Source organism: Manis pentadactyla, chromosome 16, assembly GCF_030020395.1.
Source record: "Manis pentadactyla isolate mManPen7 chromosome 16, mManPen7.hap1, whole genome shotgun sequence".
NCBI lineage: Eukaryota > Metazoa > Chordata > Mammalia > Pholidota > Manidae > Manis > Manis pentadactyla.
The window spans coordinates 42462429-42479777 of record NC_080034.1 but is presented as its reverse complement, the minus strand read 5'-3'; the positions used below and the strand labels follow the sequence as shown (position 1 = coordinate 42479777).

Sequence of the window (17349 nt, the reverse complement as noted above, 5' to 3'; positions counted from 1 at the left end):
AGACAGAAAACCATCCTACCCCTACTTGCTGTCCTCCAGGTCTCCTTCATCTTTGGGAAGATTCTCCCTCCCTATTTCTTTGTCTCTTCCAAATGCTGTGTGACAAGAAAGGAGAATATCACTGGGACATGTTACAAAATAAAATCTCAAAATACACTTGACATCTGTATACTTATGCTTTCCTTTTTTTCCCTTGTCCTTTTTCATGGCATGCTTATTATGTGCCAAACACCTGCTAGTGCCTTTAAATACACCATCATTTATTTTGCAAAACAATCCAATGAAAACTCAAATTTCTGGCTTTGTAGGCAGCTGGGTGCCTTGACTGAAGTGTCAGATGGCACAGCCTCAGTAGGACCAGCCCAAGTGGGGACTCTTGCAGTAGATCCTCATGTAAATCTGAAACATTTAGGGAGAGTGTAAACTAAAAATAAACCCACCCTTCCTCTAAGGAAATGCAAGTCCACCTAGTTAAAGATTCCATTTCCCAGTCTGTATTGCAGCTTTTTGTAGCTGTATGACTGTATTCTGGCTTATGGTATGTAAGCAGACAATAATCCTTCATGATTAAAAAACTAGATAGAATTAAAATATTTAATAACATTAGGATATGAGTCTAAAGATGAGTAATAAGAATTAAAGTGTTCCAAGGTCCTTATATTATTTTGAAGGACAGTAAAAATATCAATTACATATAGACTTTGATAAGTTACAGACTTAATAACTTATTAATTACATATAGACTCTGATAAGTATGCATATAAAACATTTTAGGGTAACCTCCAAAAGGTAGAATTTGGGCTTGAATTCAGGACCTCCACCTCCAAATAGTCTAGAGGAATATTTTATTCTAGAAGAATAAAAAAGGTCTGCTAGAGTGCTCTTGGCTTTTCAGTTGTAGAATAGGATTGCTGGGAGTCCAAGAACCAAACTGTCACTGAGCAATGGCATCTCAGCCTCAGGACCTGCTCATCACAGTAGTTAGACAGAGCCATGTCTAAGCCTTTCCCAGCCCATTACTTCCTGCCTCTCAGACTCACTCATGCCAAGCCCCTTCATGTCTCCAGCCACCTCCTGCTTGCCAACTTCTTTCTAACAGGTCTTACATGTTGGGGGTAGTCATTCACCTACAAATAGACTGAGATGTCGCTTCCTCCACGAAAGCTTCTCCTCCTTGACAGGGGAGTGGAGACAGCTGACTTCATCATATGGACTGTGCATTGGAACTCCCATCAATCCCACCCCCTCGCCCTACCTTCCCTATGATCTCCCAAAACCCTCTGCTCACTTGGGTCTGTTCAATCATGCTCATCTAGGTGACTTGTGTGTCCTTTCTGCTGCTACATCTGTGCCCAGACCCAAATGGAAGCTCCTAGAGGACTCAGACTATATACCTCCCTCCCCCAGACAGACTTGAAGTTCCCCAATGTGGTACCTGTGGGATACTCTTTTGGGAGGCACTTCATGAAGCATCTGAAGGATGAGAAGGAACATCTGAAGGATCCCAGGGTGAAAACAGTCCTATAGATTCCTCTTCAAGCAAACAAGAGGGGGTTCCTGTGGTTGGGGGTCAGAAGGGGGCCCTGTACCACTCCTTTACCCTCTAGGAGTCTGACAGGTGACTTACTCTTTACTTTCAACATTCTCCCAATGCCCTCAGCCCCCATGCTGCAGAGACCCCAAGCTTTATTAAAGTCTGGATCTCTCCCTTGCCCTGTTCATTCAATGTGCATTGCTGAGTGCCTATCGCATACCCAGCAATGCTCCATCTGTTCTCTGCCTATAATCCAGGAACTCAGGTCCCTAGTGACTACTCTTTTTTGAGTCTCGTATTTCTGTATGCTTGAGAGGGGTGGGGGTCCCAGTCCCTTAGCTCAGCCCATTCGGGCTCCCTCCGTGTTAAAGGAGGCACCCAGGACTTCCTGACAGGGAAACAGTCTTGGGCGTGAACAAGTTTCTAGCCCCATCTCTGCCCCAAAGGGTGGGTCCCTTCCACTCTGACAACCTTGATCTTCTCATGCCATTTTACTTCCTGCTCCAGCCAGCCCAGTGCCCTGCCTAGCGTGAACATGTCATTCTCCGTTCTCACCTTCCTCTTGACCCCTAGTCCTTCCCAGGCTCCGTATGGTTTCGTTACCTGCTCACAGCTGACCGAAGAACAAATCAACTTCCTAACTCCTCCCCAGCCCATATGAAGTTATAAAGAGTCCTGCTGCTCTTCCACAACGAAGGAAGAGGCAACACCATTGCACGGAAGAAGCTTAAAGAATCCAGGCTTCTGGCCTCCCACCCCAAGAACACATACTCAGGAGACCCAAGCTCCTGGGAGCTGTATCTCTTCACCTTGAGCCCTCCTTTCTCAAGAATCCTGTTCTTTGCCTTCTAGGTCTTGGCCACATCTGGGATCCAGGCATCTTGCTTTCCAGCCACAAAGAGGCAGATCAAAATGCAGAAAGGAAACATTCGCCTTAAGTACTGGTTACTATTGCATCTCCTACTTTTAGAGACTGGTGAGTTATTTCTTTAAAAGTGGGTGGTCTGAGAACTTTCAAGGGATTACAAGAGATGGTGACCACTACTAGGACTAGCTGTGGTTCCTCTCCATAGAGGGAGAATCATCATTTTCCAACAGTCACTTCAGTCTAATAAGGTATCACCCAGGAGGCAGGCTGATCACAGTGGTTAAGGCTGAGGGCTGGTCTCAGATTGTCTGATGGACCATGGCTCTATCTCTTCCCGTGCACTTTGGGTGAGTTGTTTAACTTCTTTGGATCTCAGTTTTTGCATCCATAAGATGACAAAAACCTGTGTAATGTGACTGGAGGTTTAAATATTAAAACAAGAAAAGTTGACTGCTATTTAAAAATATCACTCTTCTATATTCTACAAACTTCATTTCTCTTCTGTCACTAAACCTGATTCTTGTTAGCCTCAGAGTAAGGAGAATAGGATTCAAGAGTTAAAACTGACTCCCACTCTGTTTCCACACCCTTTACTCTCTGAAACACCTCTTGGGCCATCTCCCATTAGACAGCTGGATAGCATGAATTCTTAGAGAATTCATAATTTTGAATCAAAATTAGCCCTCCTATGACTTTGACTCATCTATTCTGTTCTCCAAAACTTCTCAGATCAAATATATTCCCTCTTTCACTTGTCACCCCTGTTCTTGGTCACCTCAGTTTCTTATTTAGTTTGCTTATGATTCTGACCTTAACCTCAATTTGTAACCCATTGCAGATTTTTAGGGGCCTTCCCAAAATAGATTGAAACTCTAGTCCTATGTTAGTTCAAATAAGCCTGAGGAAAATACACACACATGTGTGCTGAGGTAATAGGGACTCCTGTTCCAGTTTGCAGTAAAATGAGCCACACATAAGATAAATTTTATTTAGGCTGAGTATCTGTGTCCTTCAGGGTAGTGAGGGGCAAAAAATAGGCACAACCTTAACTCCAGCTGAGCCTCCAGGAAGGCAGAAAAGCTTCCCTTTATCTGTAGGTTTTTATTTACAGTCCTTAATCCTGGGAGATCTTGTACATTTAAATTACACATAACTGCTTCTTCCCCAGCCTCTGCCATAGTGATCAGGAGACCTGGAACTTTAATGTGTGTGGAATCACCCAGCCCCTTGCTGAAGATGCAGACACCAAGGCCCCATCTCAAACTCTGATTCGTTTAGTCTGGAGTGATTTGCCTAGGAATCTATTCTCCACAAGCTCCCCAGATAATTCTGACGTAGGCATTTTCTGAATAACACTCTGAGAAATATTTTCCAAGAAGACAGACTACCTTTAAGAATGAATTAATCAATATATACTAGTTTTACCCCGGTTCTACAATTCCTTTGATACTTTTTGCTTGTATTGAATCTTGTATAGCAGAATATGGAGTAAACTTACTATCAGTGAAACTAGGTCTTATAACTGTGGTGTTGGGAGCGGGTGGGAAGAGTGACTTAGCATGGTAGCTAAATGTGCAGATTTAATAGACTGGATTCAAATTCCTGTCCTATTACCTACTAGCTGTATAAACTTGGGCAAGTATCAGCATTTCTAAGCCTTGATTTTCTTCATCTTAGTGGATAGTAGTAGTATCTATTTCATACGGCTATAGTGAGCACTAAGTAGAATTATCCATGTATGAATTTAACCAAACATTGAGCAGGAAGTATATATGCTCAATATATATTTGTCATCATTTATGATTACCATCAGGTATAACCTTCAGTAATAACACATCTGCCAGCACTGGATCCAGCATGATATTCAGTGGGACCAGCACAGCCTGTGACCCTGGACCCAGCATGTGCCCCAGTCGGACCAACACAGCCTCCAACCCTGGACCCAGCATGTCCCTTAGTGGGACCAACACAGCCTCTGACCCTGGACCCAGTGTGTCCCCCAGTGCGACCAGCACAGCCTCCGACCCTGGACCCAGCATGTCCCCCAGTGGGACCAGCACAGCCTCTGACCCTGGACCCAGCATGTCCCCCAGTGCTGGCTCAGGTGCAATGACAGAAGGCTCTGTCATACATTTTTCAACTGGAACACACACAACTTCCAATAGAATTAGCACTAATGCTACTACTGCAGTGAATGGAGTGAAGCCCAGTGGGTCCCTGAAGCCATGGGAAATCTTCCTCATCACTCTTGTCTCGATTGTAGTGGTCGTGGGGTTCTCTGCCGGGCTCTTCTTCTGTGTGGTGAGTGCCTAGTATGTGGGAAGTGTCTGGAGGAAGAAGCGGCAGGAACATAGGGAAATGGGGCATGGATAATAAGGCCACGAGCTGGGGGTAGGTAGGGAGGAAAGAAAGATCAGCAGAGAGATACTAAAGTGAAATAGCAAGTTGGAGCCAGAGAAGCCTATCGATGTGCAGGGGAAACTATTGACTTGTGGGGAAAGGGGACCAAAAGATGGAATAAAGGCTGGAGGAAGAAGTAGTAGGTGAGGGAGATAGTCTGAAGGGGAGAAGATTCCAGAAGGAATCCGTGGTTACGGCTTGTGAGAAGGGGGTACAATTCTGAAGTGATTCACCCTTCTTTTTCTAGAGAAACTTCCTGTCCCTGAGAAACGTCTTTGACACAACTGTCTACCACCCCCATGGCCCCAACTTTGGCCTGGGCCCTGGAGGGAACCATGGAGTCAACCATAGGCCAAGGTGGAGCCCTAACTCGTTCCGGAGGAGACCAGAATCCTCAGTAGACATGGAGATGAGAACATACAATGGGCCCTGAGCGTCCGCTGAAACCAGAGTACCACAGTCTTCGTGAAAGAAGCCAACCTGGGAGACTAGAAACCTGAGTGTCCTCTCATTCATCCCCAGGAGTCCCCTCTCAGCTTTGTCTGGGACTCTGACAGCCTCGGGGAAGACAGTGCCTCCAACTCTCTTTTACCAGACACTGGAAAGAGGAGACTGTATTGGCCATTTAGTTAAGAATAAACATATTCAAAATATATGACTGAGAGAACCAGAGCATGCACACACGTGGGTGTCAGCAGCGCCATGTTGCGTTTCCCGGTTTTGTGAGGGAGCCCCCTTCTGCAATCCACTTGGCATTCACAATCCCCACAGTGACATCCAGAGACCCCAGTTCTATCTTTCTCCTTCTCCTGATCCCTCTGGCCCCAAGTGGGACCCCTGTGTTTCTGAGACTCTCCCAGACCAACAGGAGAATGGAATTGAGAGAGACAGGAAGGGAGGGTGCAGGATTCCAGGGACTCGTGATTAGGCCTGTGGTACACAGGGATTATGTCACGGCACACAGAGAACCTGGGGCCTGACAGGTGCAGAGCGGCAAGTAGGTGTGCCGGGGAGTGGGGGCAGGGCGTGTGCACTCATACTCACAGTTTCTAGGGCATTGATGTTTGCTCCGGACCTGGGTAATTGTCAGAATGAAGGTGCTAGTTGACACTTTTCTCTTTGAGTGTTCCCTTCCAGCCGAGAGAAGATGCTTCCTGTTTTACCAGGGAAAAGACTTTCTGGCTAAGGCCTAACCTTTCAAGAGGCTCATGGCAGAGACACCTGGGTAAAGCCTAAGAATCTCATGAATTCTCCTCCCAGAAAGGCTGCAGATTCCTTTCATGGGTCCAGGGGAAAAGGCTACCTGACCCTACAGGTCTTGGAGGACACAAGGGAGCTGCTTTGAAGGTTACAATGCTCCAAACCCAAAGGGCAGGGAGAGGACTGCCACCTGGGATAGAGTCCTCAGGAGAGAACTAACATGTGTTGGAGGGTTCATCCCAACTCAGAGCACTGGAAACTGCTCTGCTTTCCAACACTCATTGGGTTTCTCAAATGTCAGCACACCAAACAATTGATTCTAAATAATGAGGCCCTGCTGAGTCCCATGCAGACTCATCATTATCATCATCATCTCACTTAAAGAGATCCAGCAACCAGAAGGAGAAGCTGAGTTGAACACCCCTAGAGAGGTGCCCATCCCATGGTGTGACTGTGGGAAACATAATGTGGGAAACATGAAAATAAATGAGATCAGGCAAGGGAACCCATTTAGGTAACTAAAAATTTAAAAACATGCGTTTTCAAGTTTAAAACTGTAATACACCAGTTGAAAGGCTGGCCATGGTTGAAAGTAAAATTAGTAATCTGGAAGAGCAAGTGTCAAAAATACCTCAATTAGACACAATGATTTGGGGATGAAACTCACCCAGAAAATAGAATACCCCTGGAGCATAGATTCAGGAGGACTAACATGCAAGCAATAAGGTTGAAAACAGAGAGAAAAGGAAGAGGTGGATGACAGAAGTCAAAGAACAATAGAGAAGAAGATCTGAGTCTGCAGATTGAAAGGGTTCACTAACTACAGCTCTGTAAATACACTAAAAACACTGACTTATCTATTTAAAGCAGTGGATTGTATGGTATGTAAATTCTCTGTCAATGAAGTTATCAAAATTTATTACCAGACATATCGTGTAAATAAAATTTTGATTTCTGAAGATAAAGAACAAATGACTCAAAGCAATGGGCGCTTTGAGATAGAGGAAGATGAAAGGGGAGAAAATCCTGGTGAGCAATTTAGCCTGTGATTAATCACACTGTCATGCTGTGAATACCTCAGGACTCAGAGCAACTGGACCGTTGTGGATAAAGTGAAGGTTCCTATGGCCAGGATTCTCACCTGGCCCTGGTCGGCTTGCTCACTACAGACGTGTGGGCAATGCATTGCTACTGACTATGTAAAGAGCTCCACCAGTGCTCTGCGTGACACGGTGGCACAGCTGCAAGACTGCAGGCTGCTGGAGTGGTGGCAGCGCCGAGGACAGAGACTGAGACGGCTGTGGGGACAGAAAGGCCCAGAGGCAGAGACAGGCTTCTGCATGCAGACTTGCTCTGAGTAGACAGGATTCTAGTGACTGACGTGCCACCATGGGAGTAAACTTGGGTATAAACACTTTCACCCAAAGAATGTCCCATTGTCATTTTTCGATATCACTGAATCCATAGTGAATTTTCCTGGGGCTGAAACCCATCGGCAAGACAACTGTTTATACAGAATTTGGAAGCATTATTACTCAACTTTCATCATGGAAGATACCTTCATGGACTACACATGTTTTAACTCAACAAAGCTCCAGCTCACAAGCATGTTTGAGCCAAGCAGAAGTCCAGGAAGTAGACAGGGTTAAGGACTGCCCCTTCCAGACCTCATGTTTTGCCCTGCTGTTCTGCACAATGATCATCAAATGAACTCTGTCCTATACTTTTGGAGGTACATGAAGACTTCTAAAGAATGTTATACAGGTGTGGGGGGTGTTTTACAGGAATCATTTTCCAGATCTTCAACTTCTATATGTATATATTTTGCTTAAAACCGATCTGCCTGAGAATACTTTCATGGTCAGAGCATCAAGCTAGTTATATTTTTCCAAGTCCTGTTTTATACTCAACCACTTTTTTCTTTCTAGCTCCTATATTTTGAGGGTATTTCCCTTGGGTGCAGAAAACCCTGGGGTGCAAATAGAGGGATAACTCAAAATTCTCTTCTCATTTAGATCTCATACATATAGAGTAGGGCTTCAGTTTTCCCCTGCTCATATAAATTCCTGCTAGGGACAATGGAGTGTAACAAACTGTCAATTTGGTACACATTAAGATATTAATTATTTGGATATATCATAGAATGAGGTAGCAGAAGTTAAGAAAAATTTCTGTGTAACAATTGCTTCTTTTTCATCCCCTGTCAAAGAAGGCATCCCTTCTGAGGGCACATCTCATGAAAATAGAGAGATGACAGAATTGGTAAAAAATAATGAAGGTGGCAGTGCCTTATGTACTCTAGGCAAAACCTTGGCCAAGTCAGCCCACCTTACCTGTCTATCTGTCAAATTTAGAATATTAGAGATTTGCAAAAATTTGCTGGGAAATAGCAACTTACCTGAAGCATGTTTCCCTGGCTTTTACAGCACTCTCTGTAAGGAGAAAGTGCCTCATTTGCCAGTTTCCTGTTCTAGGCCACAGTTGTATATTTCACATGATTTCAAGAGAAAGACATTAGGAGTTCTGCACTTACTTCCAGCTGATCTATGTTATTTCTTAAGGTGAAAGGAACATAGAAAGTCCTTACAGCATGTCAGACAAGAGCACACACTGTGGAACTAGAATTTCTAGTTTGAAATTTAAGCTCAGCATGTACACATTCCTTAATTCTCTTTGCCTCCATTTTCTCATCCATAAAAATGAGGGTGATGACAATACCGACCTCATAAGGTTGCTGTGAAATGCTTAGAATAGTATTGCATTTCATAGCACTCTAGAAATGTTATTATCTTTTATATTGGGCAGGTTAATGTTTCGTATTTTCATGAAAATATGTAAAAACATTGCATAGGAAAAACATTTACATTTAACTTTTCACAAAAAGGTTACTTGGGACTATAAAAAACAGAGTCTCACAAGTCAGAGGAAATGTTTTGAAAGCTTATAAATAAATGTTTTGGTGCAGATAAGGACACTAGGATGATCAGTAAAAATCTTTCAGGCAAAAACGATAGAATAATGTAGAGTAACAATGTAAAAAAAGTAGAATAATGTGGAGCAAGTGAAATGTTCACAAAGCAGAAGGAGCTATGTAAAACCCTGGGCTACTGAGGAAGAATTTGCTAATATGCTATTAACACATAATGGTGAGTCTTGACATGCTACAGTGTTTACAGTCTGTTTGAAACATTTTAAAGAGGAGTAAAACTTTTATTATTCCAATGCCTATATTTACAATATAGTACAATTACTTTCTTTACTATTATTAATTTGATTATGTTTATGATTTAAGCATTAAACATAAACAGATGAGAAAATACAGTTTTTCAAAATTCTTCTTGAGAGTATATGAGCAGAAAAATGGGAGACCAATGCTCAAGTACATAAGGATATTTCCACACAAACTGTGCTTTAACATGCTTAATGAAGTCTACACAACCTCATGAGAGACCTTCACCTCTCAGTCCAAGGATAGCTGCCACCATCATGGGGGCCACCTGCAGGAAGATGGATCACAGGCATTGATCACACTGGCCTGTATGTCACAGGAAACCTTGTTTCTTTTGTTTTGTTTATTTTATTTTATTATTATTATTATTTTATTTTTTATTAAGATATCATTGATGGCCAACAGACACATGAAAAGATGCTCCATATCACTAATCATCAGGAAAATGCAAATTAAAACCACAATGAGATATCACCTCACACCAGTAAGGATGGCCAGCATCGAAAAGACTCAGAACAACAAATGCTGGCAAAGATGTGGGGAAAGGGGAACCCTCCTACACTGCTGGTGGGAATGTAAGCTAGTTCAACCATTGTGGAAAGCAATATGGAGGTTCCTCAAAAATTTAAAAATAGAAATACCATTTGACCCGGGAATACCACTCCTCGGAATTTACCCAAAGAGTACAACTTCTCAGACTCAAAAAGACATATGCACCCCTATGTTTATTGCAGCACTTTTTACAACAGCCAAGATATGGAAGCAACCTAAGGGTCCATCAATAGATGAATGGATAAAAAGGAGGTGGTACATATACACAATGAAATACTATTCTGCCATAAGAAAGAAACAAATCCTACCATTTGCAACAACATGGATGGAGCTGGAGGACATTACCCTCAGTGAAATAAGCCAGGCAGAGAAAGACAAGTGTCAAATGATTTCCCTCATCTGTGGAATATAACAATGAAGCAAAACTGAAGGAACAAAATAGCAGCAGACTCACAGACTCCAGGAAGGGACTAGTGGTTGCCAAAGGGGATGGATGTGGGAGGGTGGGTGGGGAGGGAGGGAGAAGGGGATTGAGGGGTATTATGTGTAGTACACCTGGTGTGGGGGATCATGGGGTGAGCAGGGTAGCACAGAGAAGGCAAATAGTGGATCTGTGGCATCTTGCTGCACTGATGGACAGTGACTGCATTGAGGTATGGGTGGGGACTCGATAATATGGGTGAATGCAGTAATCACACTGTTTTTTCATGTGAAACCTTCACAAGAGTGTATATCAATAATACCTTTAAAAAAGATATCATTGATATACACTCTTATGAAGGTTTTACAAGAAAAACAATGTGGTTATTACATTCACCCTTATTATCGAGTCCCACCCCCATATCCCATTGAAGTCACTGCTCATCAGTGTAGTAAGATGCCACAGAGTCACTACTTGTCTTCTCTGTGCTACACTGTCTTACCCGTGATCCTCCCCACACCATGTGTACCAATCATAATCCCCTCAATCCTCTTCTCCCTCCCTCCCTGACCCCTCTCCCACCCCTCCCCTTTGGCAACCACTAGTCCCTTCTTGGAGTCTGTAAGTCTGCTGCTATTTTGTTACTTCAGTTTTGCTTTGTTGTTATAGTCCACAAATGAGGGAAATCATTTGATACTTGTCTTTCTCCGCCTGGCTTATTTTACTGAGCATAATAACCTCTAGCTCCATCCATGTTATTGCAAATGGTAGGATTTTTTTCTTTCTTATGGCTGAATAGTATTCCATTGCATATATGTGCCACTTCTTCTTTACCCATTCATCTACTGATGTACCCTTAGGTTGCTTCCATATCTTGGCTGTTGTAAATAGTGCTGCAATAAACATAGGGGTACATATGTCTTTTTTAATCTGAGATTTTGCTTTCTTTTGGTAAATTCCTAAGAGTGGAATTCCAAGGTCAAATGGTATTTCTATTTTTAGTTTTTTGAGGAACCTCCATATTGCTTTCCACAATTGTTGAACTAGCTTACATTCCCACCAGCAATGTAGGAGGGTTCCCCTTTCTCCGCATCCTCGCCAGCATTTGTTGTTTAGTCTTTTTGATGTTGGCCATCCTTACTGGTGTGAGGTGTTATCTCATTGTGGTTTTAACTTGCATTTCCCTGATAATTAACGATGTGGAGCATCTTTTCGTGTGTCTGTTGGCCATCTGAATTTTTTCTTTGGAGAAGTGTCTGTTCATATCCCCTGCCCATTTTTTTAATAGGGTTATTTGCCTTTTGGGTGTTGAGGCTTGTGAGTTCTTTATATATTTTGGATATAATCCCTTGTCGGATATGTTGTTTACAAATATATTCTTCCATACTGTAGGATGCCTTTTTGTTCTGCTGATAGTATCCTTTGCTGTACAGAAGCTTTTTAGTTTGATGTAGTCCCACTTGTTCATTTTTGCTTTTGTTTCCCTTGCCCAAGGAGATGCATTCAGGAAAAAGTTAATCATGTTTATATTCAAGAGATTTTTGCCTGTTTTCTTCTAAGAGTTTTATGGTCTCATGACTTACATTCAGGTCTTTAATCCATTTTGAGTTAATTTTTATGTATGGAGTTAGGCAATAATTCAGTTTCATTCTCTTACATGTAGCTGTCCAGTTTTGCCAACACCAGTTGTTGAAGAGAGTGTCATTTCCCCACTGTACATCCATGGCTCCTTTAGTGTATATTAATTGACCATATATGCTTAGGTTTATATCTGGGCTCTTTATTCTGTTCCATTGGGTTTGATCTATCTGTCTTTTCTTGTGCCAGTACCAAATTGTCTTGATTACTGTGGCTTTGTAGTAGAGCTTGAAGTCGGGGAGCATAATCCCCCCAGCTTTATTCTTCCTTCTCAGGATCGTTTTGGCTATTCGGGGTTTTTGTGGTTCCATATGAATTTTAGAACTATTTGCTCTAGTTCGTTGAAGAATGCTGTTGGTATTTGGCAGGGATTGCACTGCATCTGTAGACTGCTTTAGGCAGGATGGCCATTTTGACAATTTTAACTCTTCCTAACCAAGAGCACAGGATGTGTTTCCATTTACTGGTATCTTCTTTAATTTCTCTCATGATTTTCTTGTAGTTTCCAGCATATAGGTCTTTCACTTCCGTGGTTAGGTTTATTCCTAGGTTGTTTTTCTTTTTTTTTGGATGCAATTATGAATGGAATTGTTTTCCTGGTTTCTCTTTCTGCTAATTCATCATTTGTATATAGGAATGCAACAGATTTCTGTGTATTGATTTTGTATCCTGCAACTTTGCTGAATTCAGTTGTTAGTTCTAGTAGTTTTGGGGTGGATCCTTTAGGGTTTTTCATGTACAATATCATGTTGTCTGCAAATAGTGACAGGTTAACTTCTTCCTTACCAATCTGGATGCCTTTTATTTCTTTGTTTTGTCTGATTGCCGTGGCTAGGACCTCCAGTACTATGTTGAATAAAAGTGGGGAGAATGGGCATCCTTGTCTTGTTCCAGATCTTGAAGGAAAAGCTTTCAGCTTCTCACTGTTAAGTATGATGTTGGCTGTGGGTTTGTCATATACGGCCTTTATTATGCTGAGGTACTTGCCCTCTATACCCATTTTATTGAGAGTTTTTATCATGAATGGATGTTGAATTTTGTCGAATGCTTTTTCAGCATCTATGGAGATGATCATATGGTTTTGTCCTTCTTTCTGCTGATGTGGTGTATGATGTTGATGAATATTCTGTTTTATTTATTTTCTGATAAACCACATAGGAAGGCAGTCTGGAGACTCCCTGTAATGACAAAACTCTGCTAGAATTGAGGATACATTAAAAATAGGAAAAGAAAGCAGACCTCTTGTCCAGCCAGGTAGAAGATCTGTGTCAGGACATGGTGAGACTGAAGGACATGGCAGCAAGCCATGGAACTCAGGCATTTCCTAAATAAAACTTTCAGCACAAGAGATGCACAGATGAATTTCAAATCTATACCATGTGTTTACAAACTGTCTACTTTACAGGAGTGCTTGGCTCCGGGAATTCCTTATACTGTGATAAACATTTCATTTACTCTACTTTCTAATACAAACAAAAGTGCTATGTTCTCAGCCCCTGGATACTTTTTCCTTCATGCTTATCATAGCTGACTGTCCAAACAGGTACTCAAAAAATGATCTCTGATCACTCAGCTTCACTCAGACAGGTGCTCCTAACTCGCTAATTCTGTCTGACCTGTGCCTTCTGATGACTCTTTCATCTGTTTTTTAGTACCCGATGCAGCTGGGCTTCTGCAGCTTCCATGGTCTTATATTCTTGGTACTTTCCAACAGTGAAACAGTTCTGGAATTTCTATGTAGATGAGGTTGGGAGCAGGCAATCTGGTTGGAAGAAGGTAGATAGGAGGCCAGGTAGACTGGAGGCTCTGTTTGCACATGACACACTCCACTGCAGCTCAGAGCAGGAGCTCTGAAGCTGGCCTGTTAGTTTAATTCATCACTCTACCACTTATTAGCATTCTGAGACTGGCCAAGTTTCTTGACTTCTCAGTCATTTAGTTTCCTCATTTATAAAAAGTAGATAATAGTAGCATCATGTCTTAAGGTTGTTGGACACAAACATAGGCTCCCAGGGACCAGATGGGATGACATGAAGCTCAAGAAAGACCAGCCTGAGGACTTGAGTCCTTTTCCCACCCCGATGCTAGGAGGTGAAAATTCCCCTCAGAGAATGTGAAGGGGCAACTCCTTAAAAGGGGAGAAACAGCCTTGAGGGGGGGGCACTGACTTTCATATGGGCTGAATATTTATCTAAAAAAAGACCTTTAAGTGTTTTTCTTGTCTTCTTTGTTTTTAATTTTGAAATCGAGGCTTAAAATACATGCAATCAAATGTGTAAAGTGGACACATCCTAAGTGTTCAAGCTGTTCAACTTTAGCATGTTCACTCCTGTGCCACCACCCAGAACCTGCTCTGCAGCATTTCCACCACCCCAGAGGCTCTCCCCACCCTCTCGCCATCAGGACCATCCCCACAGGTAGCCACTATTTTGACTTACTCATCATTGATAGATTTTTCTCTGTACTTGACTTTCAAATAAATGAAAGCATACACTTTGCTCTCCAACAGAGGCCTTTTTAAAAGGAAATGAAACAGAATCACCTACATTTGGCACACTGATTCTATACCCTCATCCCATATCCCACCCTCCCTGCCAGTGGTGGCAACAAGAGCCCGAGGAAAAGTCGGATGAGTCATAGCAAATCAGGTTACATTTTTTCCTTCTACATCTGAGGTACAAGGTGTAAATTTCAACCCGCTGCTAGTTGTGAGGCCTAGAAATAAGGACTCTCATGAGTTAGGATCCCTTATCCATGCTTAAAGGGCTATTGCCAAAGATAGGCCTGGGAAACTGGTGGTGCTGTCCCCTGTCCCCTCACTCACTCACCTCCCTGTGACACTAGCAGTGAGACAGTCTTACTGGACTCAGTGTCCACCTTCTCCACTCTTAGAGAGTCTAGCAAAAGTATCACACAGCCATGTACTGCCCTGCATGTAGGAAAGAACACTCTGGAGAAAACCTCATGGGGTCTGACGGTCTTTACACTCTCCAAGTCCCAGCTTCCCCCAAACGGACACCTATTGACCTTTAAGACTCATTTGCTTCCTTTTCTTCTCTTCCTCTTTCCTTCTTCTGCAAAGGCCTCCTGCTTTGAAAATGAGGCATACCCAAAGAAAACAGGTTTCAGGTCTTCTCTGGTTCAGCAGGTGGTTCTCTTCCACCTGACAAGTTTGATCTCCTCATTTTTCTTCCCTCCCTGCTCCTCCTCATGCCTGCACCCTCTGGTTGGCCAACTCAGCCCCTCTTCCATCTGGTCTCTTACAGGAATCCTCTCCAAACAGCCCTGAGCTGCAGAAAGTAGAGCACAGAGATGCCCCTCCCTGGGAAGGGAGCGCCCGAAGCTCCCACCTCCTCTACCCATTAACAGGTATCAATGCCTTATATTTGCCCATGAGTAAAGAAAAGGAAACTAGGACCTCAAACTGGGGAGCAATTTATGGCATTCCCCTCTCCCCCAAACCCCGGAGGCTTGCCCTGACACTGTTGGCAGTCAGTGCTTTTCTTACACTTTATTTTCCATCAAGACCACAAAGGATGCCCCCTAGACTCTTGCCTCTGCAGCCCACCCTTCCTCTGGAAGCCAGACATTCTAAATGACCACTTCCCATATGACTCATTTCAAGATGAGGACAGGAAAAATATCTCCTGCTTACTGGTTCCTGTAGCCACTCTTCTTTAGACTCCTGGGATGCAGTAAGTGACTCAGTTGACAAAGGAGAGGTCTATGGAGGCCACAGGTCTGAAGGAGACAGGGGTGCCGGGCCCACACATAACTCTTCTTCCAGAAGCAAAGATAGTTCACTCTTTTGTCCATTTCTGCAAAAGCCAGTACTGACCCCAGCTCCACTGACCATGCCTCTGGTGGTGTCTTTGTGTGAATCCATAGTGACCTCCCCAGCTATGAGTGTGACCACAGCGGGGTTTTCACTTGCCTTTGTATATTGCGTGACTGTTTTGTCTTTAACTGGAGCATCCTAGTTCTAATAGCACACTTAATTCCAAATTAAAGCCAGATTCTGAGTCTAAAGTTAAGTACAAATATTCCTTCCTCAAATGCTGCCTGATTTAAAATCTATGCTCAACCCTCAGAGTTCCTCAGAGAGAGACGAAATGGAGGCTGACCGCGGGAAGTCAGAGCTCTGGCATTGGAGGAAATGGAGGTTATGAGAGGAACAGCCCCAAGAAGAAATCAGTCAGGGCTTCTGTGTCATAGCAACTAACTGCCATTGGTGCCATTGACTCCGGTCCTTGAGCTCTTACAGTATCAGTATTTCTTCCTTAATTATTAGAACCTATCTATTTCCTGTGCCTTTATTATAGGATGATAGGTCAAGAAAAGGGAGGTGCAGACTTGAAAGAAAGAACTAGGTTGGATGCTGCAGAGGATTTGGGGGTGTTCGCCCCACTTCTTCCCCAGTATATATCCATTCCTTGCATTCTTTGCTGGATTCGCTTCCTCACTCTGTTCCAGCACTTCTTCCTTCAGGGTTCTTTTTCTTCTCTTCTCTTGTGAGCTCCTTCATCCTGAGGGTTTCACCTGTGCTTTGCCTACAAATAACTTCCCAATCTACCTCTAACCTGCCCTGATCCCTAACTCCACCTGACTTGAAGCAATAATCTCTACCTCAGACTGAACATGTCACTCAAGTAGTCATTCAACAAACTCACAGACTCCTACCCTGGGCCAGGCAGTGCTACAGGCTAAGCCATGGTGAAGAATGGAGCACAAAAAGCCACCGTCCCTGCCCTCATGGAACTCTCAGTCTACTGAGAAAGACAGACATGAACAAGATTTCATTATGAAAAAGAACAAGTGTGCAAGGTGCTGACAGGCACCTCCTCATTTCCCTGCCATCAGATCTATACTGCACCCCACAGCTCCACTACAGTGAGTTAACAAGGATTAACCCCTGCATCTGAATTCTAGACCCTTCTCACTCTCCAGCTGTCTCAAGGCCTTTTCAGTGGGTTTTCTCCTGCTCCCATCTTTTCTCCCTCCACCTTTCCCAGATCCTTCCCATCAGCATCCAAATAAGCTCTGGTCCAGTGTGTGTAAGTATCACTCAGGGAAATTATTAAAAGCCTAGGTTCTGGGGCTCTGGTCCCCAGAGATCTTGATTCAGTAATAATGAAGGGCAGGTACTGAGACCTCACAGTTGCAAGCTTCTCAAGCAATCAAATCACAGAGGTCCCTTGACCAAACTTGGTTTTCATAACATCCATGCCCACACCTCCCCATACCCAAACCCTTCCAGACCCTGTCTTGCCCTCCAGCCTCCTCCATTATCCACCTTCTTGAAAGAGTTCCCTACACTGGTGATTTCCCCTTCTTGCCTCCCATTCACTTGTTTATTTTATTTATATCAGGTAATGTATGTAAATAATTCTGAAAAAGACAGGCTGCTATAAGGCTTATAATAAAGCTTCAGATCCTGACCCATTTCTCCTATTACTTCTCACTGTGAGTCTTACTCCCCAGAGTTTCTTTTGGCATTTGCCTTCATA

The 17349-nt window shown here is 43.2% G+C and overlaps 1 protein-coding gene across 1 annotated transcript; it reads left to right on the top strand.

The window, feature by feature from the left end:
- Window positions 1–2217: 2217 nt before the first annotated feature.
- On the top strand, window positions 2218–5457 carry MUC21 (mucin 21, cell surface associated). Its single transcript, XM_036875636.2, has 3 exons — window positions 2218–2510; window positions 4216–4703; window positions 5050–5457. The coding sequence occupies exons 1-3, from the start codon at window positions 2447–2449 to the stop codon at window positions 5233–5235; spliced, it is 738 nt and encodes a 245-aa protein (XP_036731531.1). The 5' UTR covers window positions 2218–2446; the 3' UTR covers window positions 5236–5457.
- Window positions 5458–17349: the final 11892 nt, after the last annotated feature.

What these genes read in the sequence shown, in the direction of transcription:
- MUC21 (XM_036875636.2), top strand. Translation starts at nt 2,447, where the DNA reads ATGCAGAAAGGAAACATTCGCCTTAAGTACTGGTTACTATTGCATCTC. An exon ending in TCTCCTACTTTTAGAGACTG is followed by an intron (nt 2,511 to 4,215) that starts GTGAGTTATTTC and finishes GATTACCATCAG; the next exon opens with GTATAACCTTCAGTAATAAC. An exon ending in CCGGGCTCTTCTTCTGTGTG is followed by an intron (nt 4,704 to 5,049) that starts GTGAGTGCCTAG and finishes TTCTTTTTCTAG; the next exon opens with AGAAACTTCCTGTCCCTGAG.